The sequence below is a fragment of the Hoplias malabaricus genome, chromosome 12 (genome assembly GCF_029633855.1).
Source record: "Hoplias malabaricus isolate fHopMal1 chromosome 12, fHopMal1.hap1, whole genome shotgun sequence".
Classification (NCBI taxonomy): Eukaryota; Metazoa; Chordata; class Actinopteri; order Characiformes; family Erythrinidae; genus Hoplias; species Hoplias malabaricus.
In genome coordinates, this window is record NC_089811.1 from 14,669,424 (window position 1) to 14,696,994 (window position 27,571).

Here is a 27,571-nt window from a genome sequence, read left to right on the forward strand (position 1 = left end):
CCACCGTAAGAATGTTAAACTACATCACAAACAGACAGTGTCAAAATAAAAGTCAAACACGCCCAAATTGTCAAAATAATAACCTAAATCTTGTCACTAATAACGAAGCAGTGACAAAAATACTTACAAACTAAAAGCTAAAATTTTGCGATCTCTTTTAAACTCTCACTATCCTTTTTATCTTATGGTTATCCTATTAAAGATCCCATCTGAACCGTGAATTTCTTTATCCGTTTCCGAGGGGTAGGAGTCGCTATGAGTTTGTGGTGTCAGCCTGTGTGTAGAGAGAAAGAGAGAGAGGCACGAAATCCACTTTCCATTCTCTTTATGTCATGTGGTTTTAAACTTTTAGTGACCTTTAGTTTACATCATACATACAGGTCTTTATCAGCTAAACCTATTTTCCGTTGTCCGTGCTGGGGTGAAACATGAAAGAATACATCGCGTTCAGCTCGTTGGTTTTGCTTGGGATCGCTTCAGTCGGTGAGTTTGTGTGTATTTATTGCTACTACGACCACTAATAATATATTGTAGCGTTTAAACATACTATCTACGGACAGCTGACAGACTTCGAATGGTTAAATAAAATCAGCTGCATGTTGCATTCCTAGCAGATTATTTTATGAATTTTCCGTTCTTCCTTAAATAGTGCATACCTTCTGCGTCATTTAAGGCGGAACGGATAATAAGAGAAACTCGGCCTCGTACGAAACTGCGGTGAAGCCCAAAAAAGGGTATCGTTTTGTAAACATATTTTAGTGACTAAAACGTTGTTAAGTTACTGTGCGTGTGATATATTTGTTCGACTACAACGTTAATTCTCTGTCGTACGTTTATATTAGCTTTTTGTTAGCTTAGATTGTGGTTCGTAAATTTTTATTTATTATGTAATTTTAAATTTGACATACAAATAATGGACAGGAGTTTAAAAACTGCAGAGATCATAATTCAGTTTTTGAAAAAAAAACATTAACATTATGAGCAGGTATGATTTGGGTGTTGGATCATTCTCAACGCTGCATTGACACTGACGTGGTGGTGGAAGTAGTGTGTGTTTACGAGTGGATCAGACACAGCAGTGCTGCTGGAGTTGTATAGCCTTTGTCCACCCACTGTCTACTCTGTTGGACAAACTTACCTCGCTGGTCCCCTTTGTACATAGAAAGTCATAAACAGTAGCTCATCTCTAGGCTAACAATTTATGCAGGGCAATAGATTAGGTTCAGAGATTTCAGAATGCTCCTGTGTGGTCAGGGGATCTAGGAGGATGAACTATGTGTGTAGAAACAAGGAAGTGGTCATAATGTTATGGTTGATTGGTGTATAAGCTGATTTTAGTTTTATATCAACTGTAGTGTTATCTTGAGAAAAGTAGGCTGATTTTAAATGGTAACCTAAAAGTTTGTTAATAAAATGGACAAAACATTTTATATTAGTACCTGAATGACTAGATTAATTTTCATCATGATAGTACAACAGTGCTCCCTTGTCAGTGAAGACAGCCCAGGGTCCAGTTTCTACATTTTCTTGGATTTTGTCTCTGAGGTCTACTATTTCTGGGTCATTACAAAACCTGGTATAATTTCTTTATTTTCTCTGCCGTTTCCTATAGTTTTCTTTATACCTCGGTGGTTGGGTGTTATGCACTGTTATGAGTTTCTAAAACCCTATGCCCACATACTGACCACTTTTTTGGAGAAATCTATATTGTCGGTCTACCTTATAGATTTAAATTCAGGAACAGTAGTTCACCAGTTTATAGCTGTCTTCCAAAGCCTAGGCTGCAGCTGAGGTAAGACGTATTATGAAGACTCCTTCTTAGTAACCCGATTACACAAATGGAACAGTCTAAAGAGGTGTCATCGGGACATCTTTGAAAAGTTATCTGCCTCAAAGCACTAACCTAACCAAGTTAAAATAGATGGTATTTGCTTATTAATGTTGTCCTGCAAGTTACTATTTAACCACATTTATTAAAACTCATACTTCAACCTTAAACACTCAAATTTTAAACATATAAATTGCAGCTTTGATTAAAAATAAAATATGACTACATAAAATATATGCGAGATATGGTAATGAATATGCCATTAAATGTTTTGATTAAATATGGTATAGAGACAGATAATTTAATTAATCAATTATTTTACAATTTACAAGGTAAACATACACTGCTCCTGAAACTTCTGAAGCTCAGTTTTTCGTCATGTCTTTTAGGTTTAGGTACCACTTCAAAATAAGAAAATTATAAAGGTTATATAAAGGTTAACAAAGGTTAACCCTGTATATTACATGGTTATTAATAGGGTTGCACCGATACCGTATCTGTATCAGCCCCAATACTGGCACTTAAATAGTATCAGTATTGGCTACAGAGAGCACCGATGTCATAGGTGGAAATGGCCCACTGCTCACTATTCCCTGCATGTAGTACACAGGGCCCTTTTTGGGACACACCTCTGAACCAGATACTAACGCACATTCACGCCACTAGATGCAGCTCAATTTAAAGTTGGGGCAGGTTATAAACAGACTGGTTATTTTCACACTATTATATATTTCACACTACATGATAGTGAATTTTTAAGGGAAATATATCACCCACACTACACGACCCCAAACACCTCAACCAAACATGCAACTCACATTTCCTCAGAGACACAGATAAGGACATACAACTTGCTGCGGTTTTTGTTTGTGCTGCTATTTGTGTAGATGCACAAAGAAAAAACACACAGTGGAAGCTGGAGATTAGTAGAATAGCACATAGTTGTGGCTACGTTCCACATTAAATGGCTCAGAAACAGCTCCATAGCGCACCCCAGTGTCATTTAAGGTGTAAAATTAGAATTCAGTTGGAAAAAAGGCTAACGGGGTTTTGTGTGGTGTACCATGTTCTCCTACAGGAAATACTCGTTAGTTGGGGACATGTGCATCCAGCACTATTTAATATATTGTAGTTTTTCATCGTTTTATCATTTAATCCCTCCTACACTGTAGAGCTCCACTGCATGTGCCTGTGTTTACTTTCTGTTCTCATTGGCTGGTGAATTGACACATTCAGCATAGAGTTGGTGGAGAATTTACACTACACGACTTATTCCAAATTCGGGTCGGAAAAATCTAATGTTTGATATATTGTGACTGATCTGAAACGCGATTCAGAGGCAAAAATATATAAAATCGGGCTAAAAGTCATATAGTGTAACCCCAGCTTAAGGCATGCCAAAGAACACTGACTTCATTCAAGCAGCCATAAAGAAGCACACGAACACAGGTCAGCAGCAGTCCTTAGAAAATGCATTTGCATATGAAAATGTATATGAGGACAAATATAGAGTGTAAAAAATTTGTTCAGTCAGGCTAGACTATGTCTTCCTACTTGTACTTGTTATTGCATTGGAGAAATATAGATTTTTTTCATGGCTTTGAAACTTAAACATTTTTTAATAAAGATGTAAAGGCCCAAATCTCAAGAGCTTATTTTAGCTTTTTAGTTATACAAAACACTGCTTTAACAAAATAAAATCTGTAAGCATAGCAGTATAGCAATATAAATAAAAATCTGGATTTATAGGCATCTTTCTAGTAGTTAAGATGGATAGAGTTGGTATCGGCACTCGGTATCGGCAGATGCTTGAACATGAAATATTGGCATCGGTATTGGAAGGGAAACCATTTCTACGCACGGTTTGAGGCACAGAACAACGTAACGGCGAGAAAGTCCACCCCTTCTTCCAGCGACCAGGTGCTGTCTTTTACCGCAGCCGACGTGAGGAAAACTCTATGCAGAGTCGACCCGCGGAGAGCTGCTGGACCAGACAACATTCCTGGCAGAATGCTCAGAGAATGTGCAGACCAGCTTGCTGATGTCTTCACTGATATCTTCAACATCTCTCTGAGCAGCGCCGTGGTTCCAACATGCTTCAAGAACACCACCATCATCCCTGTGCCTAAGAATTATTCTGTGTCCTGCCTCAATGACTATCGTCCCGTTGCACTCACACCTGTCATCACAAAGTGCTTCGAGAGGCTTGTCATTAGGCACATCAAAACCCTACTTCCCCCCACACTGGACCCACTACAGTTCGTGTATCGTCCTAACCGTTCAACGGACGATGCCATATCCACCACGCTCCACCTGACACTCACCCACCTGGACAAGAAGGACACATACGCCCGAATGCTGTTCATAGACTTCAGCTCAGCATTCAACACCATCATTCCTCAGCACCTGATTGGGAAGCTGAATATTCTGGGCCTTAAAACTTCTCTCTGCAACTGGATCCTGGACTTCCTGACTGGGAGACCTCAGTCAGTCCAGATTGGTAGGAACACCTCCAGCACCATCACACTGAACACTGGAGCCCTGTCACACTGTTTTGTATTTTCTTAACCATGTCTTTTGCACTTTAATGTGTATGCACTGTTTTATGTTTGCACTAGCTTTGCACTAGTTGCACTTTAATGTGGTGTATTGTTTTATGTCTTATGTCTTTTGCACTTTAATGCGAGTGCACTGTTTTATATTTGCACTAGTTGCACTTTAATGTTGTGTATTGTTTTATGTAGCACCTTGGTCCTGGAGGAACGCTATTTCGTTTCACTGTTTACTTTAAACACTGTATACTGCTGAAATGACAATACACTTCTTGAACTTGAACTTGAAAAGTGGTATTGGTGCATCCCTAGTTATCAATTAGGTTGTAAACACCTAAAAGGGGACATATTATACCTCTTTTTAAACAAGTTAGAATAGGTCTATGGGCTGTACAAAACATGTTCATGAAGTTCTTTGCACAAAATCACACTCACATAAAGAGATCTCACCAGCTCTGTACTTGCCAGTTTCAGTCCTTTTCAGAATGAGTTGTTTAAGGGCTCTGTCACTTTTATGCTGATAAGCTGTTGCTGGTCATGCCCCACCCATCCCAGGTTTAGGCTGAGCGTTTACCACACATGAAAATGACAGAAAACAGAGGCACTATCCAACCCTATATTAGACCCTGAGTCGGACCCAGAGCAAGAAGAAAAAGGAGCCACCTGCACACAGAGCCAGTTCAGACTTTCCTATGGCTCTAAGCAAAATTTTGAACTCTGAGCCAAAATGTGAATATTTTCACAGTTGAACCTGACCCTCCTCTAGTACTCTCCCTCCTTTTTTGGCTTAAGAATAAACACCCAGTCATATACATAATAAAATGTGGTGTAAACAAACCATATTTATTTTAAAAACAACATATAAATAGAAAGTTTTAACATAATTAACTATTTACATAATCAGCCCTCGAGCATCCAAGTCAGCATTTGTCTGATTCTGTAACAGCTGCAGTTCTTAAGGTGGAATAAAAGAAAAAAAAGAAAACATTGCTGTTTATTCTCCAGCTTGCATATTTTTTCACCTTAAATGATGCAGTAGTTTTGTTCAGGTGCCTGTAACTCTTTTAACTCGTTTAAGGTGTTTAATGAAAACTTCAAATATGCTTGTGTTAGTGTGATTGTTTAAATATAACGGCAGCATTTAAGGTGAAATTGAAACTTTGAAGAACTCAATTTAGCACTTGGAAATGTGAGCACTTATGAACTTATGAAATAGTAAGCAACTTTTAGACTGCACTGGTGTGTTTGCAGAAGTTTAAACAAGTACTAGACAGTATAAAAACATCAGTATATTTTCACTTTTCAGCTTCAAAGTTTGGTTGTTGACACTGTGGCACTGCAAGGTTTAAGGTCGGGGAGAGCAGCTGCGCAGTGCACCCCACCTCTAAATATATTCCTGTGGCTATGTACATAGACTGTTATTTATTAAAAAAATCCAGCCTTGATAAAAACAGTCATAGGTTTACCTCACTGCTGTTCCCACAGCTCAGTCTCGTGGAGTCTTTTTTTGTCCTCTCTTCATTTCCTGAAGTATAGTTTCTCTTCCTCTTCTGATTATACACAAACTCTCCCTAACTTGAGATGAGGGTGCCTTCATTAATTTGCGGGGTTATTTTCGATGTGTGTAGTTAGCGTATAGGTCCGACTCTGTGTATCTTGTACAAGATTTTTGCCTAGTCTCATCCTCAGCATCATGCTTGGCCATGCAAGCATGCTGTTTTATCCCAAATTTACTCTTCACCTGCTTTTTCACTTCCACAGAATAACTGACCACCTCCTCCTTCCTCTCATACTTACATCACTAATATTTTACCTTTACATTACTATAACTCACTATCTCTATCAGTTCACTTGTACTTCTGTTTTGTTACCTGTTGTGCTGGCTGGTGTCGTGTGCTGAGGGTGTTTTTCCTTGCCACTGTTGCCCTTGGCTTGCTCATAGGAGGCTTGGACCCAGATCTCTGTAAAACTGCTTTGTGACGACTTTCTGTTGTGTAAAGTGCTATATAAATGAAATTTGATTGATTGATTGATATGTAGCAAACAAGAAACAGGGAGCATTGTTCTTTTTGGGGGCTCTGAGGGACTCTTCTTGTCCTCAAAAATGTCCTTTGTTCAAACCATAATACACTTCCACCAACATGTGTTATGAAGATTAGATGTTGATAGATCCCTGTTCTTTAAAGTAGGGGTCTCACTCACATCTGATTGCCAGTCTTCATTGATATAAAACAATGGACTCTAATTTCACCTTGAAATTATCTGATAATTCTAAAGGTTCACATAATTTGGCATTCAGAAACATGCATAGTATTGGATCACTTTTCTCAATACATACATGACGAAGTTCATTTGGTTCTCTTTATTTCAGTTTAGGATTTGTGTGAAATTCTGACGTTTTATGTCAAATTAATGCAGAAAATAAGGAGTTCACAAACTTTCAATGCATTGAAAATTGTAGGCATTGAACTCGTATAGCAACTGCAAAGTAAACAAATAACTATATTTACCAGTAGGAGCAGGTCCAACTTAAAGAGCGTAAGCATAAAAGTAAAACTCTTCAGAGTATCTGATCTTTGCTGCTTAAATCATTTCAGGGTTGCAGTAAAATAAATACAAAGTGTCTATTTAAGAATAAATGCAAACAGATACTTGGACATATACTTTTCCCTTACATTTTTTTATTTCGGTTCTTTCCATCTGTCTCTATTTTGGAATAAGCCACCCTGTAATCACTTTCACTTCCCTGTGCTTTTTCTAGCAAATGGGCCAGACCGCAGGAACAAACAATTTTATTAGATTCAGTGAAGATTTTGCCAAATTATGATTAGCTGTACACATCCTCATTTCCAAAAATGGGTCACATCTGGGGGTGGCACGGTGGCGCAGCAGGTAGTGTCGCAGTCACACAGCTCCAGGGACCTGGAGGTTGTGGGTTCGATTCCCGCTCCGGGTGACTGTCTGTGAGGAGTTGGTGTGTTCTCCCCGTGTCTGCGTGGGTTTCCTCCCACAGTCCAAAAACACACGTTGCAGGTGGATTGGTGACTCGAAAGTGTCCGTAGGTGTGAGTGTGTGAGTGAATGTGTGTGTGTCTGTGTTGCCCTGTGAAGGACTGGCGTATTCCCGCCTTGCGCCCGATGATTCCAGGTAGGCTCTGGACCCCCCGCGACTCTAAATTGGATAAGCGGTTACAGATAATGGATGGGTCACATCTGCATAGAATTGTCACTTAGTCCAGACTAAGGTCTTCGATTGATGATGGGAGCTTTGGTGATACCTGCTCTAGTATATATATATATATTTTTTTTTCAGTGGTCACAGGAAACTGATGCTGTGGACATTTTTGGTTGGTGCAGTAGTAACATGAGGATTTAAAAACACCAGGATCACTAACCCACGCGTCTCAGAGCAACTCATAATATGAGATGATATGATAAGTTCTGAATCACTCCAGCCACTCCAGCTCTGCCCAAATCTATTGAATACTAATTGTAATGGTATCTGTAAACATTTTGACATTTAGTTTCTGTTATAATTATAAAATTAAGCAGGAATTAATTAAGTTCTCCTCGTGTCCGCGTGGGTTTCCTCTGGGTGCTCCGGTTTCCTCCCATAGTCCAAAAACACATGTTGGTAGGTGGATTGGCGACTCAAAAGTGTCCGTAGGTGAGTGTGTGTGTGAATGTGTGAATGTGTGTGTTGCCCTGTGAAGGACTGGTGCCCCCTCCAGGGTGTATTCCTGCCTTGAGCCCAATGATTCAAGGTAGGCTCTGAACTGGATAAGCGGTTACAGATAATGAATGAATGAAAAGGAATGAACTTAAATGTGTTGTATTTACTAGAATTATCTGTATTTCTGTACATAGTATTTGTATGGAATATAACAAACTGGCTAGGCTTGCTTTGGAAGATATGAGTCATAGTAAACGTATGGAGAGAAAACTGTAAAACTGTCTTTATTTAATTTCTAATTTAAAACCAAGGTCCAAAATATAGACTCTAAACTTTATTCTGTTAACTTTATAACTTTTATATAACCTTTTAAATCTTCAATTTTCTAGATGATATTTCAGTGAAGCGTGGAGTAAATCTCCAGACAGTTTTAGTACATCACCCAAAATCTCTAGGGATTGCACCATAACTTTCTTAGTTCTTCTTTGTCACATGCTACCCCATATAGATTAGATTACATTAGATCTTTGAAGTTATTTCAAAGAAAAAACCCTAGTGCTTTACAGTGGCTTAAATGCAACTTTTACCCTTTGCCTTCTTTAAGAATACAGGGATCCATGGGTGGCAGCTGATGTTACAGTGAAGAGTAGCTACCATATTGGAAATCTACTCATTACGCCAACATATTCAAATACATTTTTTAAGTATTACTGTGTCTGTCAAATATTTAAATTAGCACGAAATTCCCTATATAGTGCACATCAAAGTTAATAAAATGCACCCAGACAGTAATTAGATGCTAATTTGACAGGGTAACATAACCCTCTCAAGCTCTCAAATTTTTTATTTTTTTTTCTCGATTATACATCATACTTCATGAGTGCAGAATCCCTTATTTTATGACACACTGTGCACTACGGAGGGTGTAGGAGGTGGGGTTCAGTCATGGCTTCGCTACAGTGTGTAAGCATCTCTCATTGATCATTCACACTTTCAGACAAGGACAAAAACGTCAGAGAAATAATTTATAGACAGGCAGACGGGTATTCTCAGAGTGTAGGGACAGGACAATCAGATTATTTACCCTGTAAGGAGTTGGGGAAAAAAATAGAAGAAATAATATGTAGCTTGGGTCTATAGTCACACACTAAAACAAAGCATGAGTGATGTAAGACCATTACTGAAGCTTGTTTATGATCTGTGTATGAATAACTCACTCAGATTCTGTCAGAAGAGCAGAAAAACGCATTAGAACTTGACATGCTAACAGGTTTCCATTAGATCCCTTGACAAAAAATGCTAATGTGGCAAACAGATGGAAACTGATGCAAAGAGGCGGAGATTCTTAACGTAAAAAAAACAAAGAACAGCATTTCCCCACAATCGCAGATGTTCCCTTTAAGTCACACAGATATGGGGTGGCATGTTGGTGTGTGTTGCTCTGGTACTGGATCAGGAACAGCAGCGCTGCTTGAGTTTTTAAACCCCTGAGTTTCTCTCCAGAACTGAGTATAGTCCACCAACCAAAAACGTCCAGCCAACAGCAACCTGTGGGCAACATCATGTGACCACTGATTTTATATTTACAAAGTTGACCAACATGATAGGCGTGTCAAATAGTGTGATTTATATTTGTAGTTTGGTTCCCTGGATCAGCCATATTAAGTATAAACTGGCAAAAGCATAGGCCACTTGGGCAAAAATACATGCAAAGCAACAGATAGACTACAGTCTATAAATGAAGAAGTACAAAGAGCACGTTTATGGTAAATGGAGCTGATAAAATGGACACTGAGTGTAGAAACAAGGAGCCAATTTTAATGTGACAAATCAGAGACCAGAGTACAAGACATGTCTCAGCCCCTGATTACAGTTGGCAGTTAATTACATCATGGAGCCTATGTGGAATCATCGGGCGCAAATTTGAATTTCCAATTCACCAAATGTGTGTTTGGACTGTGGGAGGAAACCAGAGCACTCAGAGGAAACACACACTGGCTCAAGAAGAACACACCAAACACCTCACAGGCATTGGCCCACTGTGGGGCTCAAACCCACAACTACAGGACCCTTGTGCTGTGTGACAGCCATGTTACCTACTCTGTGCCATCCTTCAAATTGATTAAATATCTTGATCATTTGCATATAATGCATGCAAAGGAATGCAACACTTTTTTTTCAGAGCTGTGATGTTTCTGGGAGATTGACTTGACCTTTGAAGTATTTATTGTATTTTTTGGGCATGAAAAGACATTTTTGCTGCAAGTGAGTTTTGTAATTGCATGATACCATTAACAGTAAATCTTAATGACTCTTTCTCTCTCTTTCTTTTTCTTTTTTTCACAGTCTTAGCTGAGTTACCCAGTCCTAGGAATGTCACTGTTCAGACCCTCAACATGAATTACATTCTGAAGTGGGATTGGGATCAGGGACCAGGCAGCAAAGACATCACATTCACTGCACAGTACTTGGCGTAAGACAGTAAAACTTTGTCATGCACCCATGCAAAATGCTAAATAATATCTTCAAGAGATTTTTAAATTGTATTTTTACTTTTTAAGATGATTGGATCCTGGTTTTCAAATAGTTCTGTCACATTCATGAAATTTTAGTTATATACAGTACTGTGTAAAAGTTTTAGGCACATGCAAAAAATGCTGGAAAGTAAAGATGACTTCAAAAATAATGGAATTAAATCTTTATTACTTGAAAAAAAAAGACAATAAGGTGCAGTAAACATTAATAAATGAAAGAAAGTCAGTATTATATGTGAAGATCATTTGTGCTTTTTTTTTCTTAAATATTAGTCCTAGGTACCGTTTATACAGTTTTATAAAGAAATTAGATTGTAGTTTTACTGAGTGTCTTGGAGAATCTGCCACAGTTGGATTGTTACATTTTATTTATTATTTTTTTCATGTAAAAGCTCAAAAGCTTTCATTATGTTTGTCTTTTATTGAACATAACCACTTTTTTAATAAGTTGCTTTCTTTACAGACATGAAATGATTATATTTGGTAATTCATAAAATAAATAACTGTAAAAGAATTTGTATTAAAAAAATAGGGTGCCTAAAACTTTTGCACAGTACTGTGTGTGTGTGTGTGTGTTTGTGTGTGTATTATATTAAATTATATTATATAGTAGATTAAAAAAATAGTATTGATGTAATAGTATTTATATACCCCATTTCAGCTCCAGGATTTATATTACCATCTTTCATTTTACACATTTTACTCATTTTTCTTTAATTTCTTTAATTACAAATATTCACCTCTTCTTCTGGAGAACTGAATGTAATAAAGCATTAGGGAACTGGGCTTTAAAACCACTGCTATTTTCACATTTAGTAGCCAATACTGTACCTCTACCATACATTTTTGGCTGAGAGTGTAGAAACATATACATATGGCAATGTTTGCTGTACACCTCAAACCACATACTTTGGAATCTGATCCATCTAACAAGTATAAATTGCATAGTATAGATTACATAGATTCCAAAATTTTCTTATGTTCCCTCTGTCCCAACAGGAAGTATAAAATCAAACAGTCTAAATACAACTGGACAACAGTTTGTGGGGCCACAACCAACCGTTACTGTGACTTAACCGCTGAGAACCTGTATTACTTTGGAATGTGGATTCTGCGTGTGAGGGCTCAGAATAAATCAGTTTCGTCCTCTTGGGTCGAGGTGGAGTTCTGCCCTGACATTAATGGTGAGCTACCTTGTTCAATTTAAAATGGAGATGTAAGTGATTTGTCATTGTCAGCAATATGTATCCACTTTATTTAACCCATTTGTAGCAGTGAACATACACATGCACACACACGTTAATGCACTAGAGCATTAATGTACCCAGAGCAGCAGGCAGCCAATATTGGCACCCAGGGCGCTGTTGAGGGTTAGGTGCCTTCAAGGGGACCTGTGCTAGCACATCCCCTTTGCTCCTCACCAAGAATGCCAAATGTAAAATAAAATCTATTAATTGGATTAAAAAAGATTAGTGAAACAAATTCCAATTGTTACTGTTTGTTAACCCATTAATTTTGACAAATTTGTGCCAGATTTTAGAAGATAAGGTTTTTAAAGTGTAAGACTTCTAAACATGTGACATAGTTTGAGCAGGCAAACTATAAGCCAGCTTATGTGACTACCCAATCAGGTGGACAAGGGACACAACCTGGATGGGGCACCAGTCCTTCTCAGGGCAACACACACATTTACTCACACACACACACATTTACTCACACACTCACATCTATGGACACATTTGAGTAGCCAGTCCACCTACAAAGGAGGAAAACAGATCCCCTGGAGGAAATACTTGCAGACATGGGGAAAACACACCACAACTCCTCACAGAAAGTCACCATCCAGGACCCTGGAGCTGTGTGACACCTATTAAAAAATCTGATTTGCCCTACAATGTGAACAAAGCCATATTAAATATATTTTGGCTATAAGACTACATTTGGGTCAATTTGATTATTTAGTATATATTTTTTAAATGCACCATTGTCTTTGGACCAGAACAGGTAGCAGTTTTGTTTATTTAATGTACTTATGTTCTTGTTGTGCTGTGTTTCTGCAGCTGTCCTTGGTCCACCCTCTGCAGTGAACATCAGTGCGATTAAGGGCCTTCTGCAGGTTAACATAACTGACCCTCTGTCCAATGCCAACACTTCAATGAAAGAATGGGTACAAGATATGTATTACGTTATCCAGTACTGGAAGGAATCTTCGCAGATGGAGGTAAGTTCAGCTGCACTGTGTCAGGTTTGTCCAGTCCATTTTTACTAGTACCTCTCAAATTAAATGAGTGTTATTGAGGCACTAGCATTTATTTGACATTGTATAATTATGTAAAGGCAACAACATAGTATAACATATATGTGCTTGTTTTCTTGCTACAGAAACCTAATTATCTAACAACAAAAAATAACCTGGTGATTATACCAGAACTGGACACTTGGACATGGTACTGCTTGAGAGTTCAGTCTCGCTATGATTTCTACAACAAGAACAGTGTCTTCAGTCCTACTTACTGCACACAGACAGATGGTAAGTTCCTCAAAATTGTACAGCTGCATATAAACTTCACTTGAATAGATGGTGCTGACAGACATTTCTTTATGACCAATGCAGAAATTGGCTCCACTTAACTATACTTAAGGATTGGTTTTATCAACAAATCTGGTTTATTAAGTGTAAAATCAAATATTGAATATTGATTATACATTCAAATAATGGAATGGACTACAGTGATACATTAAGAGGGAGAAAGATTAAGGCATGAGGGAATTTCTCTATGATAACCACCCTTCTAAAAAGGATCTTAAGGAGTTTATCCCAGAAATACCCTCGACTCAAACCTCTGAGTTATGAAATGAACCACATGACCTTACTTTCTCTCTGGGGTAGCATTGGGATAGTGAGAAGAGGGCTTGCAGGGCTTTCTGGAGCTTCTTGTAGCCATGGGCCTTGTTGGAACACTGCAGCAGTCATCTTTTGTCAGAGACACTGCCATAATCGAGTGACAGTTCTGCAGGAGCCTGTGGCCTCCTCCATCACTGGATCTGCGTCCTTTGGCGATTGAGGGCATGTCTGTCCTGGGCTGAAAACTGGGCCTTAAGCTCTTGTTCGACAACTTCCCGGGCTCAGAGTCCTCAGTCTTTCAGCTTCCTCATTTCCTAATATAAACATAGAAATAAAATTTGAAGAAGATTCATCCTTGAGTGAATATTAATTCTCCTCTCTCGCTTCATTTCTGCACTTCTGAGCTTCCAAAATGGGAAAACTCTCTGTGTGTCTCTCATTTAATTCTGTTTTCTTCTCTTTTGCCGAAACAAACCGAACTGAACCTGTCAGAAACGCACTCCCTATTGAACTAAAACATGCTTTAGCACCAGCAGTTTAAACTAGGCATGATGACCAATGCCTTGGGGGCCTTGTTGGAACTGAAGGAGGACAATCCATCTCTTGTTCTTAAATCTGACTGGAGGTTTCTCATGGATTTTCAGATTGGAATCTCCCTGAAGAGATGACTTCACATATAATTTACAATATTTAGACGAGACAAAGAACGCCTTTCCTAGAAGTGTATGGTCAATATTGTTACAACCCCGAATCATGCTTTTGCAATTACCAAACAGTGTTGCTTATACAGTCTTCTTAGACATGAGTGTAATTTCACTATAGTCTAGAACAAGTTGATTATATTATAGAGAGATTAATTAAGATGAAATATAAAAATATTTCAGTATTTCAAAGTAATACCCTTAAGACTAAACAATGTTTTACACAATTCTTAACCAAATGGCGCGCACACATTATCTAGATAGCTGCCATGAGGAAATGCAGGTGATTTAGGATTAAGAGGTCATTTTAAACACATAATGCCATGTACAATTGAATGCTCATGAATCAATTAGTGCTCCAGCATAAAGCTTATTGTTTTAACAATCAGTTTAAATGCTGTGGGTGTAATCTTAAGCAGATTTGGAAAATAGTAAAGCTTCATGAAAACAATGATGATAAAAAAATCATCTATTACATGACCACGGATGATGTTTTAACTACAGATAAAACTCATTTGGTTGACATTTTAAATCAGCATTTCATATAATCTGGACACACCTCTGTGCCTACAGCTTGTCAGTCCAGCTCAGAGTTATTATCCAGAATATCTTTTGATTCCCCTTTAAACCATGCTGCCCTTGATAGTATCTCTTTCACGCCTATTGTTGAGGCTAAAGTTCTGTGGAAACTACTCATGCTAGATGATGTTAAGCCAGCTGGTTTAGATGAATTAAACCTATTCTTTTTTTAAACAAAATGCTCCCATTATAGCAGCAACAGATTTGTATAACTTAAAAATATGTACACCTGAAATCCCAACTGTTAGGAAATTAGCCAGTTTGCTCTCATTTTAAAAATGAGCTGATCCAAGCTAATGTTACCTGTCATTTTCCATTTTACCTTGCATTTCAAAGGTTATGGAAAATATTATCAACAAACAACTTAGTGATTATGTTGCAGATTACAAGATATTATCTGCTGTATAATCTGGCTTCAAGGTGGGTAATGGTTATGTCACGGCAGGTCCTCAATGACATTATGTCTGCATTAGATGTCAAGCAGCACTGTGTGGCAATATTTATTCACTTAGCTAAAGGCTTTAAATCAGTTGACCACACCATTCTAATAAAAAGGTTGGGCATCACAAGGTTGTCAGATCACCCCATAGGCTGGGTGACAGATTATCTTTCCTCAAGGTCACACAGAGTTAACAGTGAAGTTAGAAAATGTTCTTTCGTACCCCCATCGAGGGGTCCCACAAATGTTAATATTGGGCCCTACATAATTTTCTTAATATCAACAATATTCCCCTTGCTGCTGGTAATTGTTTTATTCACTTATATGCAGATGATACAATTCTGTATGCCTGGCTTTTCCCCAGACCATGTAATGTCTATATTTTAAGGTAGCTTTCTTTGGGTCCTCAGTCAAGTACAAACAACAGTCGTTTTGTTTACCTCAAACATATTGTTCCACTTCAAAAGACACAGTGCTTCTGAACATAAACCAGAGAGGAGCAGTTCCCCACAGTCAAAGACATAGTCTATAAATACTTCCTGCATAGAATAAAGATTGAAATAATAAAAAAAAAGATTTGTAGCTGATTTCTTATGCCCAGTGACAAAACAAAACAAATAATCATATAGCACATAACTGTTTGTTTATAGTTGTTGCCTGCTAATCATGTCTAAAACTCTAAAATTATTGTAAAATATAGAACAATGATATTGCTGTAAAGTCAAAATTGGCCTTTTTTTGTTTGTTTTCTTGTTAGTTCATATTCTATATCATATTAAGAAGTCATTGTGCCATACCATTTTAAATGCAAAATTCTGCATAAGGCCTTCTGATGTGTGGTTACATATTCTAGAGAGTACTTCATACTTCGTACTTTTATCTCTATGGATAAAATTATATCATGTTAACATGCCATGTGTGGGTCCACCCTAATATAGTGAAAAACGTGAAGAAGACTAGTATGTTTCAGGGAAGATTTTGAGAATGGAATGTTAATCAGCTACAGTCTGTATTTGAAGGGGTCTTGCATGTTATATTGCAATCTAATATCTTAATTTAAGGGAAAAAGTTGTACCACTAATCTCCCAGGAAAAAAAAGGTATGATACAGGTACATTATTATTTATCAAATGTACAAACAATGTAAATGTGCATTTAAAGGTACAACAGTTGGGTTTACAGTCCAGTTGTGTTCCTTAATGAACATCATTCTCTTCTCCAGATGGTTTTCATTCTAGGATTGTGTAAAATAAATAACTAACCATAAAAGTCCTGAAGATGAAATGAGGCGTATAAAATCAACACAAATTTAATTATTCAATTATTATAGTATATGGTACAATTATGTTCCCTAACTATATGTGCTGAATATGTACCCTTTGGGGTACCATCACACTGACAAAAAAAATAGTACCACCACAGTGAGTTTTACTGAGTGTATAGAATTACCTTTGTTTTTCAAAGCAGTACCTTTTTTTTTAATCTATATCCTAGTACAGAATATGTGCATTTGCAGTAGCCAAACCTGGAATTATGCAACATTCTTAATTAACAGTGTCTTTAAGAAGATTTGTTGCCTAAAGTAGCTAAGCATGTATTGAAACAGCTATTGATTGACTATGGCCCTGAAAAACCACAAGCCACCTGTGTGAACCAATGAGGAACAATGAAAAAAGCTGAAAATAAGAAGTGGCCCACCTGTGAGAAATCAGATATAAAATAGATTTAAAAAAAATCAATGAATATAGTTTTGATTTAGTTGTGAGTTAAAGTTTGTTTTTGTACTGAGGTACACAACCACCTTGCTGTACGGTCTAATCTGTTAGAAGCAGTCAATAAAAAAATATCATTTAGCCAAAGTGTAAGTAAATAAACTGAATGGCCTAAGAAATTGTGTGCATATTATTTATGTCTAATTGTGTAATTTTCTGAACTGTCCCTCCTGTTCAAACAAATATAAAATATTCAGACTTTCTGAAATTCATTTGCTGAAAAACCTATGTGTTTATTTAGTTGTGCCATCATGGGAAGTCATGGAGAAAATGTGGCTAGTGAATAAAGTGAGAATGATTATGTCTGCTCATGGGCCAGCTCAGTATAGAGTGTGACTTTATACATAGACCCAATTTCCATGTAGACCTACACTCCCTGTGGATTGGCCTGTATAGATGTTTAGGTTTTATGTGGGAATTCCTGTAATGGTTTACACAATAAATGTAAAATTTATGGAAAGAATATTAGTCCAATTGCACAAATCCTACACCTGATTCAAATCCAAATACTTCAGGAGATTTCTTAATCAGCTGTGTTACTTTAGGTATTTATAAAGAATTAAAAGCTGCTCAATGTACAAACTGGATTCCAAAAAAGTTGGGACACTAAACAAATTGTGAATAAAAACAGAATGCAATGATGTCGAGGTGCCAACATCTAATATTTTATTCAGAATAGAACACAAATCACAGATCAAAAGTTTAAAGTTAATAGAGAATGTATCACTGTAAGGCAAAAATATGTTGTTTCAAAATTTCATGGCGTCAACAAATCCCAAAAAAGTTGGGACAAGGCCATTTTTTACCACTGTGTGGCATCCCCCCTTCTTCTTACAACACTCAACAGACGTCTGGGGACAGAAGAGACCAGTCTCTCAAGTTTAGAAATAGGAATGCTCTCCCATTCATGTCTAATACAGGCCTCTAACTGTTCAAGCTGCCCATGCCACAAGCACCCATGCAACCCCATATCATCAGTGATGCAGGCTTCTGAACGGAGCGTTGATGACAACTTGGGTTATCCTTGTCCTCTCTGGTCCGGATGACATGGCGTCCCAGTGTTCCATAAAGAACTTCAAATCATGAGTCATCTGACCAGAACAGTCTTCCATTTTGCCACACTCCATTTTAAAAGACCCCTGGCCCAGTGCAAACGTCTGAGCTTGTGGAGCTTGCTTAGAAATGGCTTCCTTTTTGCACTGTAGAGTTTCAGCTGGCAACGGCGGATGGCACGGTGGATTGTGTTCACTGACAATGCTTTCTGGAAGTATTCCTGGGCCCATTCTGTTATTTCCTTGACAGTGGCATTCCTGTTTGAGGTGCAGTGACATTTAAGGGCCTGGAGATCACGAGCATCCAGTAGTTTTTACAGCCTTGACCCTTATGCACAGTTCCAGATTCTCTGAATCTTTTGATGATAACTTAAAAGTCTTTGCTATTTTACGCTGGGTAACACCATTCTGGTATTGCTGCACAATCTTTCTGCGCAACAGTGGTGGAATTGGTGATCCTCTTACCATCTTGGCTTCAGAGAGACCCTGACGCTCTGAGAAGCTCTTTTTATACCCAATCATGTTGTCAATTGACCTAATTAGTGTTAATTGGTCTTCCAGCTGTTCGTTATATGCTCAATTTCCTTTATCCAGCCACTTATTGCAACTTGTCCCAACTTTTTTGGGATTTGTTGACACTGTGAAATTTTGAATCAACATATTTTTCCTTTAAAATGTTACATTTACTCAGATTAAACCTTTGATCTGTCATCTATGTTCTATTAATTAAAGAGCATAGTACTGCAAGACAATATTTGAAATGTTTGTAAAAGGCAGCCAAGCACATCAACCCCTAATATTTACACAATAAGCAAAATAAGGTTGACTTTTTATTCTCACTGATAAATGTCAGGCAGGTGGCTCATGAAAAGGGTTTCAAGAGATGACTTTAATGTGGCTTTTGAATTGTGTGTTTGTGTGGTTTCAGGTCAGATGCCTTATTGGCAGATTTTTCTCTATTTCCTGTTGTCACTGGCGGTGAGTTTCCTGTTTGTGCTGGGGCTCTCCTTGTGCTTCTTGAAGTCCTTTAAGATCATCAAGAACATATTCTATCCTTCCATCCAGCTGCCTACCCACATACAAGAGGTAGAACACATTCATCTAAGATTTGCAGAGACTAGAATTTTGATTTAATACAGTAAATAAAAAGGCAATAAGTGCCTGTGTGTGTTTTAAGTTAATACCACCAGATGTTTATTATGTAATAGTGTACTAGGTATACTTCACACTTTACAATATATATATATATATATATATATATATATATATATATATATATATATATATATATATATATATATATATACACAGGGGTTGCACAATGAAACTGAAACACCTGGTTTTAGACCACAAGAATTTATTAGTATGGTGTAGGGCCTCCTTTTGTGGCCAATACAGCGTCAATTCGTCTTGGGAATGACATATACAAGTCCTGCACAGTGGTCAGAGGGATTTTAAGCCATTCTTCTTGCAGGATAGTGGCCTGGTCACTACGTGATGCTGGTGGAGGAAAACGTTTCCTGACTCGCTCCTCCAAAACACCCCAAAATGGCTCAATAATATTTAGATCTGGTGACTGTGCAGGCCATGGGAGATATTCAACTTCACTTTCATGTTCATCAAACCAATCTTTCACCAGTCTTGCTGTGTGTATTTGTGCATTGTCATCCTGATACACGGCACAGCCTTCAGGATACAATGTTTGAACCATTGAATGCACATGGTCCTCCAGAATGTTTCGGTAGCCCTTGGCAGTGACGCACTCATCTAGCACAAGTATTGGGCCAAGGGAATGCCATGATATGGCAGCCCAAACCATCACCGAGCCACCCCCATGCTTCACTCTGGGCATGCAACAGTCTGGGTAGTACGCTTCTTTGGGGCTTCTCCACATTGTAACTCTCCTGGATGTGGGGAAAACAGTAAAGGTGGACTCATCGGAGAACAATACATGTTTCACATTGTCCACAGCCCCAGATTTGCGCTTCTTGCACCACGTTTGGCATTGGCATGACTGACCAAAGGTTTGGCTAGAGCAACCCGGCCGTGTATATTGACCCTGTGGAGCTCCCAACAGACAGTTCTGGTGGAAACAGGAGAGTTGAGGTGCACATTTAATTCTGCCGTGATTTGGGCAGCCGTGGTTTTATGTTTTTTGGATACAATCGGTGTTAGCACCCGAACATCCCTTTCAGACAGCTTCCTCTTGCGTCCACAGTTAATCCTGTTGGATGTGTTTCGTCCTTCTTGATGGTATGCTGACATTACCCTGGATACCGGCTCTTGATACATCACAATGACTTGCTGTCTTGGTCACAAATGCGCCAGCAAGACGTAAACCAACAATTTGTCCTCTTTTGGACTCTGGTATTTCACCCATAATGTTGTGTGCATTGCAATATTTTGAGCAAAACTGTGCTCTTACCCTGCTAATTTATCCTTCACACTCTGCTCTTACTGGTGCAATGTGCATTTAATGAAGATTGGCCACCAGGCTGTTCCAATTTAGCCATGAAATCTCCCACACTAAAATGACAGGTATTTCAGTTTCATTGTCTAACCCCTGTATATGTGTGTGTGTGTGTATATGTGTATGTGTATGTGTATGTGTATATATATATATATTATTTATGTAAGAAATATAAGAATGGATCCATGTTCACATTTTTAACAGAGCTCTGTTCTTTGTTAATTCAGTAGAGAAGAACATGGGCCAGGTCCCAGACCATATACCATACTTCCTCACATATAATAAAACGTATAGTAGAGGACCTATGCAGCAATTAGATACAAATTTGACAGGGAAACGTATAGATATAACTAAGCTTTACTTTCGACATACAACACACTAGATGAGTGCAGAAACTTCTTAGACAAGGAGAACGTTTTAGCACACAGTCGTGATGACATTATCCTCCAATAATTTGTTACACTGTCAGAGCAAAATTAGATTATAGACACTGTAAACAGATAATAAGTATGAGGAAAAATAATATGTTCCTTTTTTCTGTAGTCTCTTACATGCTTAAAAAACATGCTTAAGTGAAAAACATGCTTAAGTGAAATAACATGATTACTGAAACTCGTACATGACCTGTGTATGAATAACACAAGAATTTGGTCAGATTAGCAAAGAAATACACTGGAGTCTAACATACTTAGCAAGTATGTATTATTTTATCTTTAGAGCCTATGCTGAAAATGCTAATATTGCTAACGTTGGATATCAGATATTTTAGGCGATATTTTCCACTGCATGGTACATACATGACTCTACTCGACTCTGCACGTCTCACTTGCTTTTCCACTGGCCAATTCTGGTACCTGGTTCCTGGAACCAGGTACTTTTTAGATTCCGGGTTCCAACTGAGCAGAGTTAGTACTAAGTGGTGACGTGTAAACCCTGCAGAGCGTTGATTGACCAGAGACATGTAAATCACCATGAAATACAGACCGCATTAAAATCTAGCACAAACCGGCCACTTGTAAAATCTCTTAAGTTACAGCAGCTTTCACGTTTATTTTTATCTGACTCATAACAGCAGCTTGTAACATAATCTTGAGGTGTTTTGAAGAGGTTTAAATGCCCCTTGGGCCTATGGCCGACGAAAATATCCAGCAAAAGCCGAACGCACAACAAGAAAATCTGATCTTTGTGAACTGGGATTCAGAGCCGTGTTCAGTCCAAAAAACAAAAACAACACGCGAATACACTAAGCAAACACCACCTAAATTTATAACTGTCATTGTTGTGGTTTTCAAAGCCAGTGATTCCCATTAGAGATGGGGTTTAAATACATCACCGACTCCGTTTCAAGCAGGAGCTGTGCTAGTGGAAAAGCATCAAGCTTTAAGCAAGCCGAGTCTAGTCGTGTAGAGCAGGACCCATGCAGTGGAAAAGCACCATTTGTCACAAGTCATCATTATTCTGCACAGTGGGATATTTTACTTCCTGATGCAAAAAGTTGGTGGGCTTCTGTCCCTCTGAGTGTTGTGAGACATGCTTCAGCAAAGGGAGCTGTGTATGCAATAAATATATATATATTTTGGTTATCTTTAGTTAGATATATCTTTGTTTTAAACTGTTCATGAAAAATTGTAAAATACAAAACCAGTCAATCAGTCTCCAATATGGTGCCCACAAAAAAAGTGCAACCCATGGGTAGGGCTAATGATGTAATTTTTACAGTGAAGCCTGTGTTCATTTTGTACTGATAATATCTATGATGTTAAGATAGCTGATGACAGGATTTGATTAAATTTATCACAAAAGCATTTTTCATATTGCTTTCCTGTCTTACATTATATTTGCTATCCCATAAAATTGAGACTAGTTCTGTCTGACTGAACTACATCAGAGTCAAAAATATCCTACTAACTGTATATTTCTCCATGCGCAGTACCTCTGTGACTCCCCCAGCTCTGACATGCCGCACTTGCTGACCATTGAGTCAGAGGCAGAGCTCTGCTGTGACCGGCTGGACATTCTGGTCTCTGACCCCTTGGTCACTGATGTGGTCATGGAGATCCATGCCCCACCCCAAGATTTAGAGCAGGACAACAAGAACCACAGTCGCCACAACAGCGGAGACTCAGGGGTCTACTCTGCAGAGGAGGGTTCAGGAGCCAGTCAGAATGGCCAGGCCCTCAGAGGAGGTGAAGAAATCAAGCTGGAGCAAATGAGCAAAGTAAGCTTTCAAAGAGGAGGAGTAGTGGAGCTAGACGAAAGGATACAGGATGTGCAAGTTTGATGTAGCCAAAGGAAACAATCTTGAGATGAAAGTAGACTTTTATGTTCTGTGGTTGCGTTCTCTTCCCATCTTATTCCCCTTTAGTGGGACTAGAAGAAACAAATATACACACTGTGAGGGGTGGGGTTGGTGGGGGGGGGTAGTTAAATGAGGATGTTTTGATCAGGGACAGGGAATATTTATAGTTGTTAAAACAAACAACACACTTCAAAGGGGGGATACTGAAATTTTGGTCATCATGACTACTTTGTTTATTAATTTTTTTCCCAATATACAGCTCAAGAGATGACCACTATAAGTTGTAACTTTGTCTTTCACAGTGTGCCATGAAATTGGGATTGTGTCAGCTTTTCGAACTAGGATCCTATTTCATTGCACGCAACTTTGATGAATGTGGCCCATTGTGTTTTTGGTTTCAGATGGAGCAATTTATTACTCTCAATACTTCCTTTTTTGAAGACAATCTAAAGTAGTGTTCAGTAAAAATCAAATGTGTACAATTTTCCTTTTACTCATTTGAAGTTTAATGTCTAATAAGGGTTGCTATGGTGTTATAGTTTCACAGTTAATTGTGGCATATGCTCTAGCATTGGGTTTTTCAAACCCTAGGTCATGATCTTTGGATGGGTTTTGTGCAAGCATTACATTATGCAGCAACCCAGATGGACTAGTTAGCCCAGCTGCTGCTGTTCTAACATTAAAAGTGAATCCTATTTCTTATTTTTACCTCTACTCCTTGTTTGGAATGGAGTTACAGGGTGTAGTGGTTTAATCTTCTCGCCCTAAATGGGACAGCCCTTCAAGAGCCTGATATCACATCAGAACACAAATGAAAAGGAGTTCTTAATTTATGTGCCTTTAAGGTATCTATGCACAGGTCTGATGGGATATTAGATCACTGTTATACTTTTATGTTAATTTAATGCATCATACGCTTTCAGAAATGTTCAACAATCCTATATTGACACCCACTCCTAACACTTCTGTGATTATAAAACTGAAATCAGCTTATTATGCAGCTTTTTTTTTCTAACCTTCCAATTACACCTTAAATGTAATGCTTGTGACTAGAATGTAATTGATTCTCTATTTAAGGTGGAACTGGAAATTAGCTAGCTATTGAGGCAAACTAACCTGTGATTATTTTGAATACTTGTTGTGAAGGAAAAGGTCATATTATATTAACACTATAATACAATTGTTATCATAGTTTTTATAGGAGAAAATACAGACAATTTCCCAACAAGAACTGAGACCCCTGCCCCAGGCAAAAAGGATTCTTGGCCATTGTCAGTTATATTTAATTTTATAATGTAGATTTTGTTCTGAAAATAATTTTAAACCAAAATGTTGGTTGAAAATTGTTTTAAAACCCAGTTACCTCCACATGTTTTGCAATATATTTTACAAATACAGGTGAAAATGCTGTATAGTTTCTATCTATGATTTTCAGTTCCTTTAACCAGTGGTTCTCAGCCTTAGACTTGAAAGTTAAATCAAATGATGCTGCAAATCAAACAAACTGGGTGTATTCCAAATGATGGATTCCTCAGTTAACCAGAACTCCAAGGCTGCAGTCAAATATCCTCAGTGTGGAAAAGAGTTAAGGGACATTGGCCAGTCCACAACACTGGGATTAAGTGATTTGGCTAACTCATAAATCATAATATAAATGGCAACAACGTAATCCTAAAAATTTATTATATATTGTTGATTACTTTTCTTTAACTCTTTAATTGAATTGAACAGATTAATTCAGTTTGTTTTCATAGAGTGTAACCCAGTCTGTAATAAATCCCTGACTAAACAACAGCTCTTTCTAAGCTCAGTCATTCAGAACCCAGAATCATGCAGGTTTTTAACTGTTAATAATAGTTAATCATAATTTATAATGTTAGTTGTCTCATTCAGAGCTGCAGACTGCAGGCCAGTTGTGCCACTGAGTGTCTTTGTTTTTATTAATTAATTTGCATACTCATGTACAAATTCACTTTAAATAGCCACCCAGTGATTGATATTATGCAGGAAAAATGTGAAACTCTAACACCACAACATCCAAGACAGTTTTGGTGCTTATTTTGTTATTTTTGCCAATTTCACACCAGAAGCCGCGCGGCACGCAACAAGAATCTGAACCATGCCGAGATGCTTCTAATTTTACACTGGACATCATATAAAGGCGGCTTCCCTTTGTCCTATATTTTCCCAAGATAATATCACCTACAAAAACCATTATTATTTGTATATTGATTAAATAAACTTTAGGCTATCATTATCATTACATGTAGAATGTGTTTGCACCTGTGAGGTGCTGCTACAGTTATAACATAGCAGGTTGTTGACGTGTTTATTATTGCAGATTGTACATTCAGCAAGAGGACTGACTTCTGTACTGTTTAAAAACAACAAGATTGTCACACGCAGCACGTGTTACCGCCATGGTGCTGTGTGATACACGCAGCTGGATGAAAGGATACAGTGATTAATATAGCAGCCTATTGCACTCTGTGTTACCCTGTTTGCTGTGAAACTATGTTTACTATAGGGAACAAGTAATGGAAGTTTATACCTCATAATTTGACATTGTGCATAATGCCTCTTATATCAGCACACGCTTGCCTCAAATTGTTGCTTTGTATTTGACACTGACAAAGCAAGTGTATGGTAAAACAAGTGTCTAGACCAGTGGAGGGCAAACTACAGCCCTCTGAGTATTTACAAAATTGTTCTAAATCCGCATTAATTTAACTTTTTCCTGCAATATCCTGCATTCAACTGAGTCCACTAGATGGTACTTACCTCTGCTAAAGTGGAGTCTATTAGGCCTACAGATATTCGATAGTCACATTTGCCATTAAAGTTGAGTGCTAGTACCCCTCTGGAGTCACCGATAATCCCAGTGTGATGTAACCGCTCAGCTGGTTTAAGACCTACCACATAAATCGTTAACTTTTGTTGAAAGTGCTGCTTTAAACGTTGTATTATTTTTGTTTAGATTGCGATACACCAGCAGAAGCATAGATAATAACAATTTAAAAATACATGACAAAACTGCATTTGCACATAAACGTTCACATAATTAAATGATTGAATTAAATAAATACATCATTTAATTACTTAGACACCCACCTCTTGGTCTTCCTGTCAATTTTTAAAACCCAGTGTGGCCTGGGTTTTGAGCTGAAAAGTTTGCCCATCCCTGGTCTTCACTATGCAAAGCTGCTAAATCTCTTAATAATTTTAAATAATGAACAATAGAAATGTGATTACTGATTACAGATTGAAAATTGAAAGATTTCTATTGTAATAAATTTGTTGCAATGTGTAGTTCAGCGCACTTGGTGTAACAGAGCAAAACTTGACAGTTGAGAACATTCCTTTTAAAACTAGTTACTTGGCTAGCTTAAATGGAAATTTTCCTTAGAATCAATGTCTCAAAGGAAGTTATTATAGGAAATGCATATGGTTATAGTGCCATATGTCATTTTTTTTGAAAATATTTTGCCAGTAACAGACCTCCAACTTCATAATTATCTCCTAGTGCTGGTCTTTACCACTATGTTTCGGATAGTAAATAAGTTTCTCTGAAATGCACCACTTCACATCAGGCCACTTTGGCTTACTCTTACCATATTCATACCATAACTGGCCAGTGAACTAAGTTCTTTTCTGAATTGAAATGACATTCTCCACACTTCTCACTTAAAAGTGACTTTCTATTTATTTATACCCTCCCACCTTCATTTCTTAAAGCTGTTTAAATATCTAGAAAAAAGACTGGTGTAGCTGAAAAATGTGACAATTTCCTTGTCTCTTAAAAAAAAATATGAATCAACTTATGTGTTTATGATAGAGATTTTGGTCCAGTTACTGTGTTTTTGAGTTGTGTCAGTTTTGGAATGTTCTGATATTATTTAATATGATTCTTATAGAATCTGTATGTACATTTTATTTTGACATCATTTAATTGATCTTCTTTGGTATGTTCATGTTCCATAGATGCTTTGTAAAACTATAATGGCACTTAAATTTCCTTCTGTCTCAAACTGTCTATATAATTTGTATAAAGGCACTTTTATATTGATTTATCTTCTGTGTATATGTTGAAGTAAAATGTTTATTCTTCATTGTGAATTACAAATAAGCAGTCAGTAAAAAATGTGGATATGAATTATAATCTTGGTTTAAAACTATACAATAAAGACAAATATAAACTTTCAGTTAACTCTGCATCTATGCTCTAAAAATGAACATTTGTTTATTAACACAACAATACACAGAAATGATCTAAAGTCATTTATTTCCTGCAGTGTCATGCTTTTGAGAATTGAGGTCATTTTATTTACCTCAGATGAATATAAAATAAACATGAAGCAAAAAAAAAATAGTGTATTGTGATGTTTTCTGTTTTTGAAATCTTCATTAATCTACTACTTCATAAAACTACTGAGAAGGTTTCACCATAGAAGTTTACACTAGAAACATTTGCTCTGAGGAATTGATTGCATTCTGCCCCTAGATGTCAGGCACTGATGTTGGATTGTTAATTCTAACAAAGACTCTGGAAGGAGTTCTGTAACACCAGAGAATGCAGTTCCACTTCTCTGCAGCCCTGTGTTGATGAATTTTATACCCCATTAGCCCACAATTATCATTGTAACCATTGTAACCATGTAACATATTTTTTTTAAATGACAAATCAATATTGTAATAATAGTGATATTTGAATTTGTTTATGCAATGAATTCATGCAGTTACCCATTTAGGTAATTTAGGCACAGTGACAAATATGGTGGAAAATGGATCTGAAGCAGAGAAATTTGCTTCAAAAAAAGCGTGACTTCAGT

General features: G+C 37.6%; 1 protein-coding gene across 2 annotated transcripts; it reads left to right on the forward strand.

Moving 5' to 3' along the window:
- Positions 1–247: 247 nt before the first annotated feature.
- il10rb (interleukin 10 receptor, beta) lies at positions 248–27,093 on the forward strand. 2 transcript variants are annotated; one of them, XM_066686699.1, is made up of 8 exons: positions 248–483; positions 10,399–10,525; positions 11,586–11,770; positions 12,647–12,807; positions 12,969–13,116; positions 18,902–19,059; positions 22,374–22,661; positions 25,084–27,093. In XM_066686699.1, the coding sequence occupies exons 1-8, from the start codon at positions 429–431 to the stop codon at positions 25,174–25,176; spliced, it is 1,215 nt and encodes a 404-aa protein (XP_066542796.1). In that variant the 5' UTR covers positions 248–428; the 3' UTR covers positions 25,177–27,093. The 2 variants fall into 2 exon arrangements, with proteins under 2 accessions (XP_066542796.1, XP_066542795.1); XM_066686698.1 differs by lacking the exon at positions 248–483 and adding an exon at positions 3,603–4,328.
- The last annotated feature ends 478 nt before the right edge of the window (positions 27,094–27,571 follow it).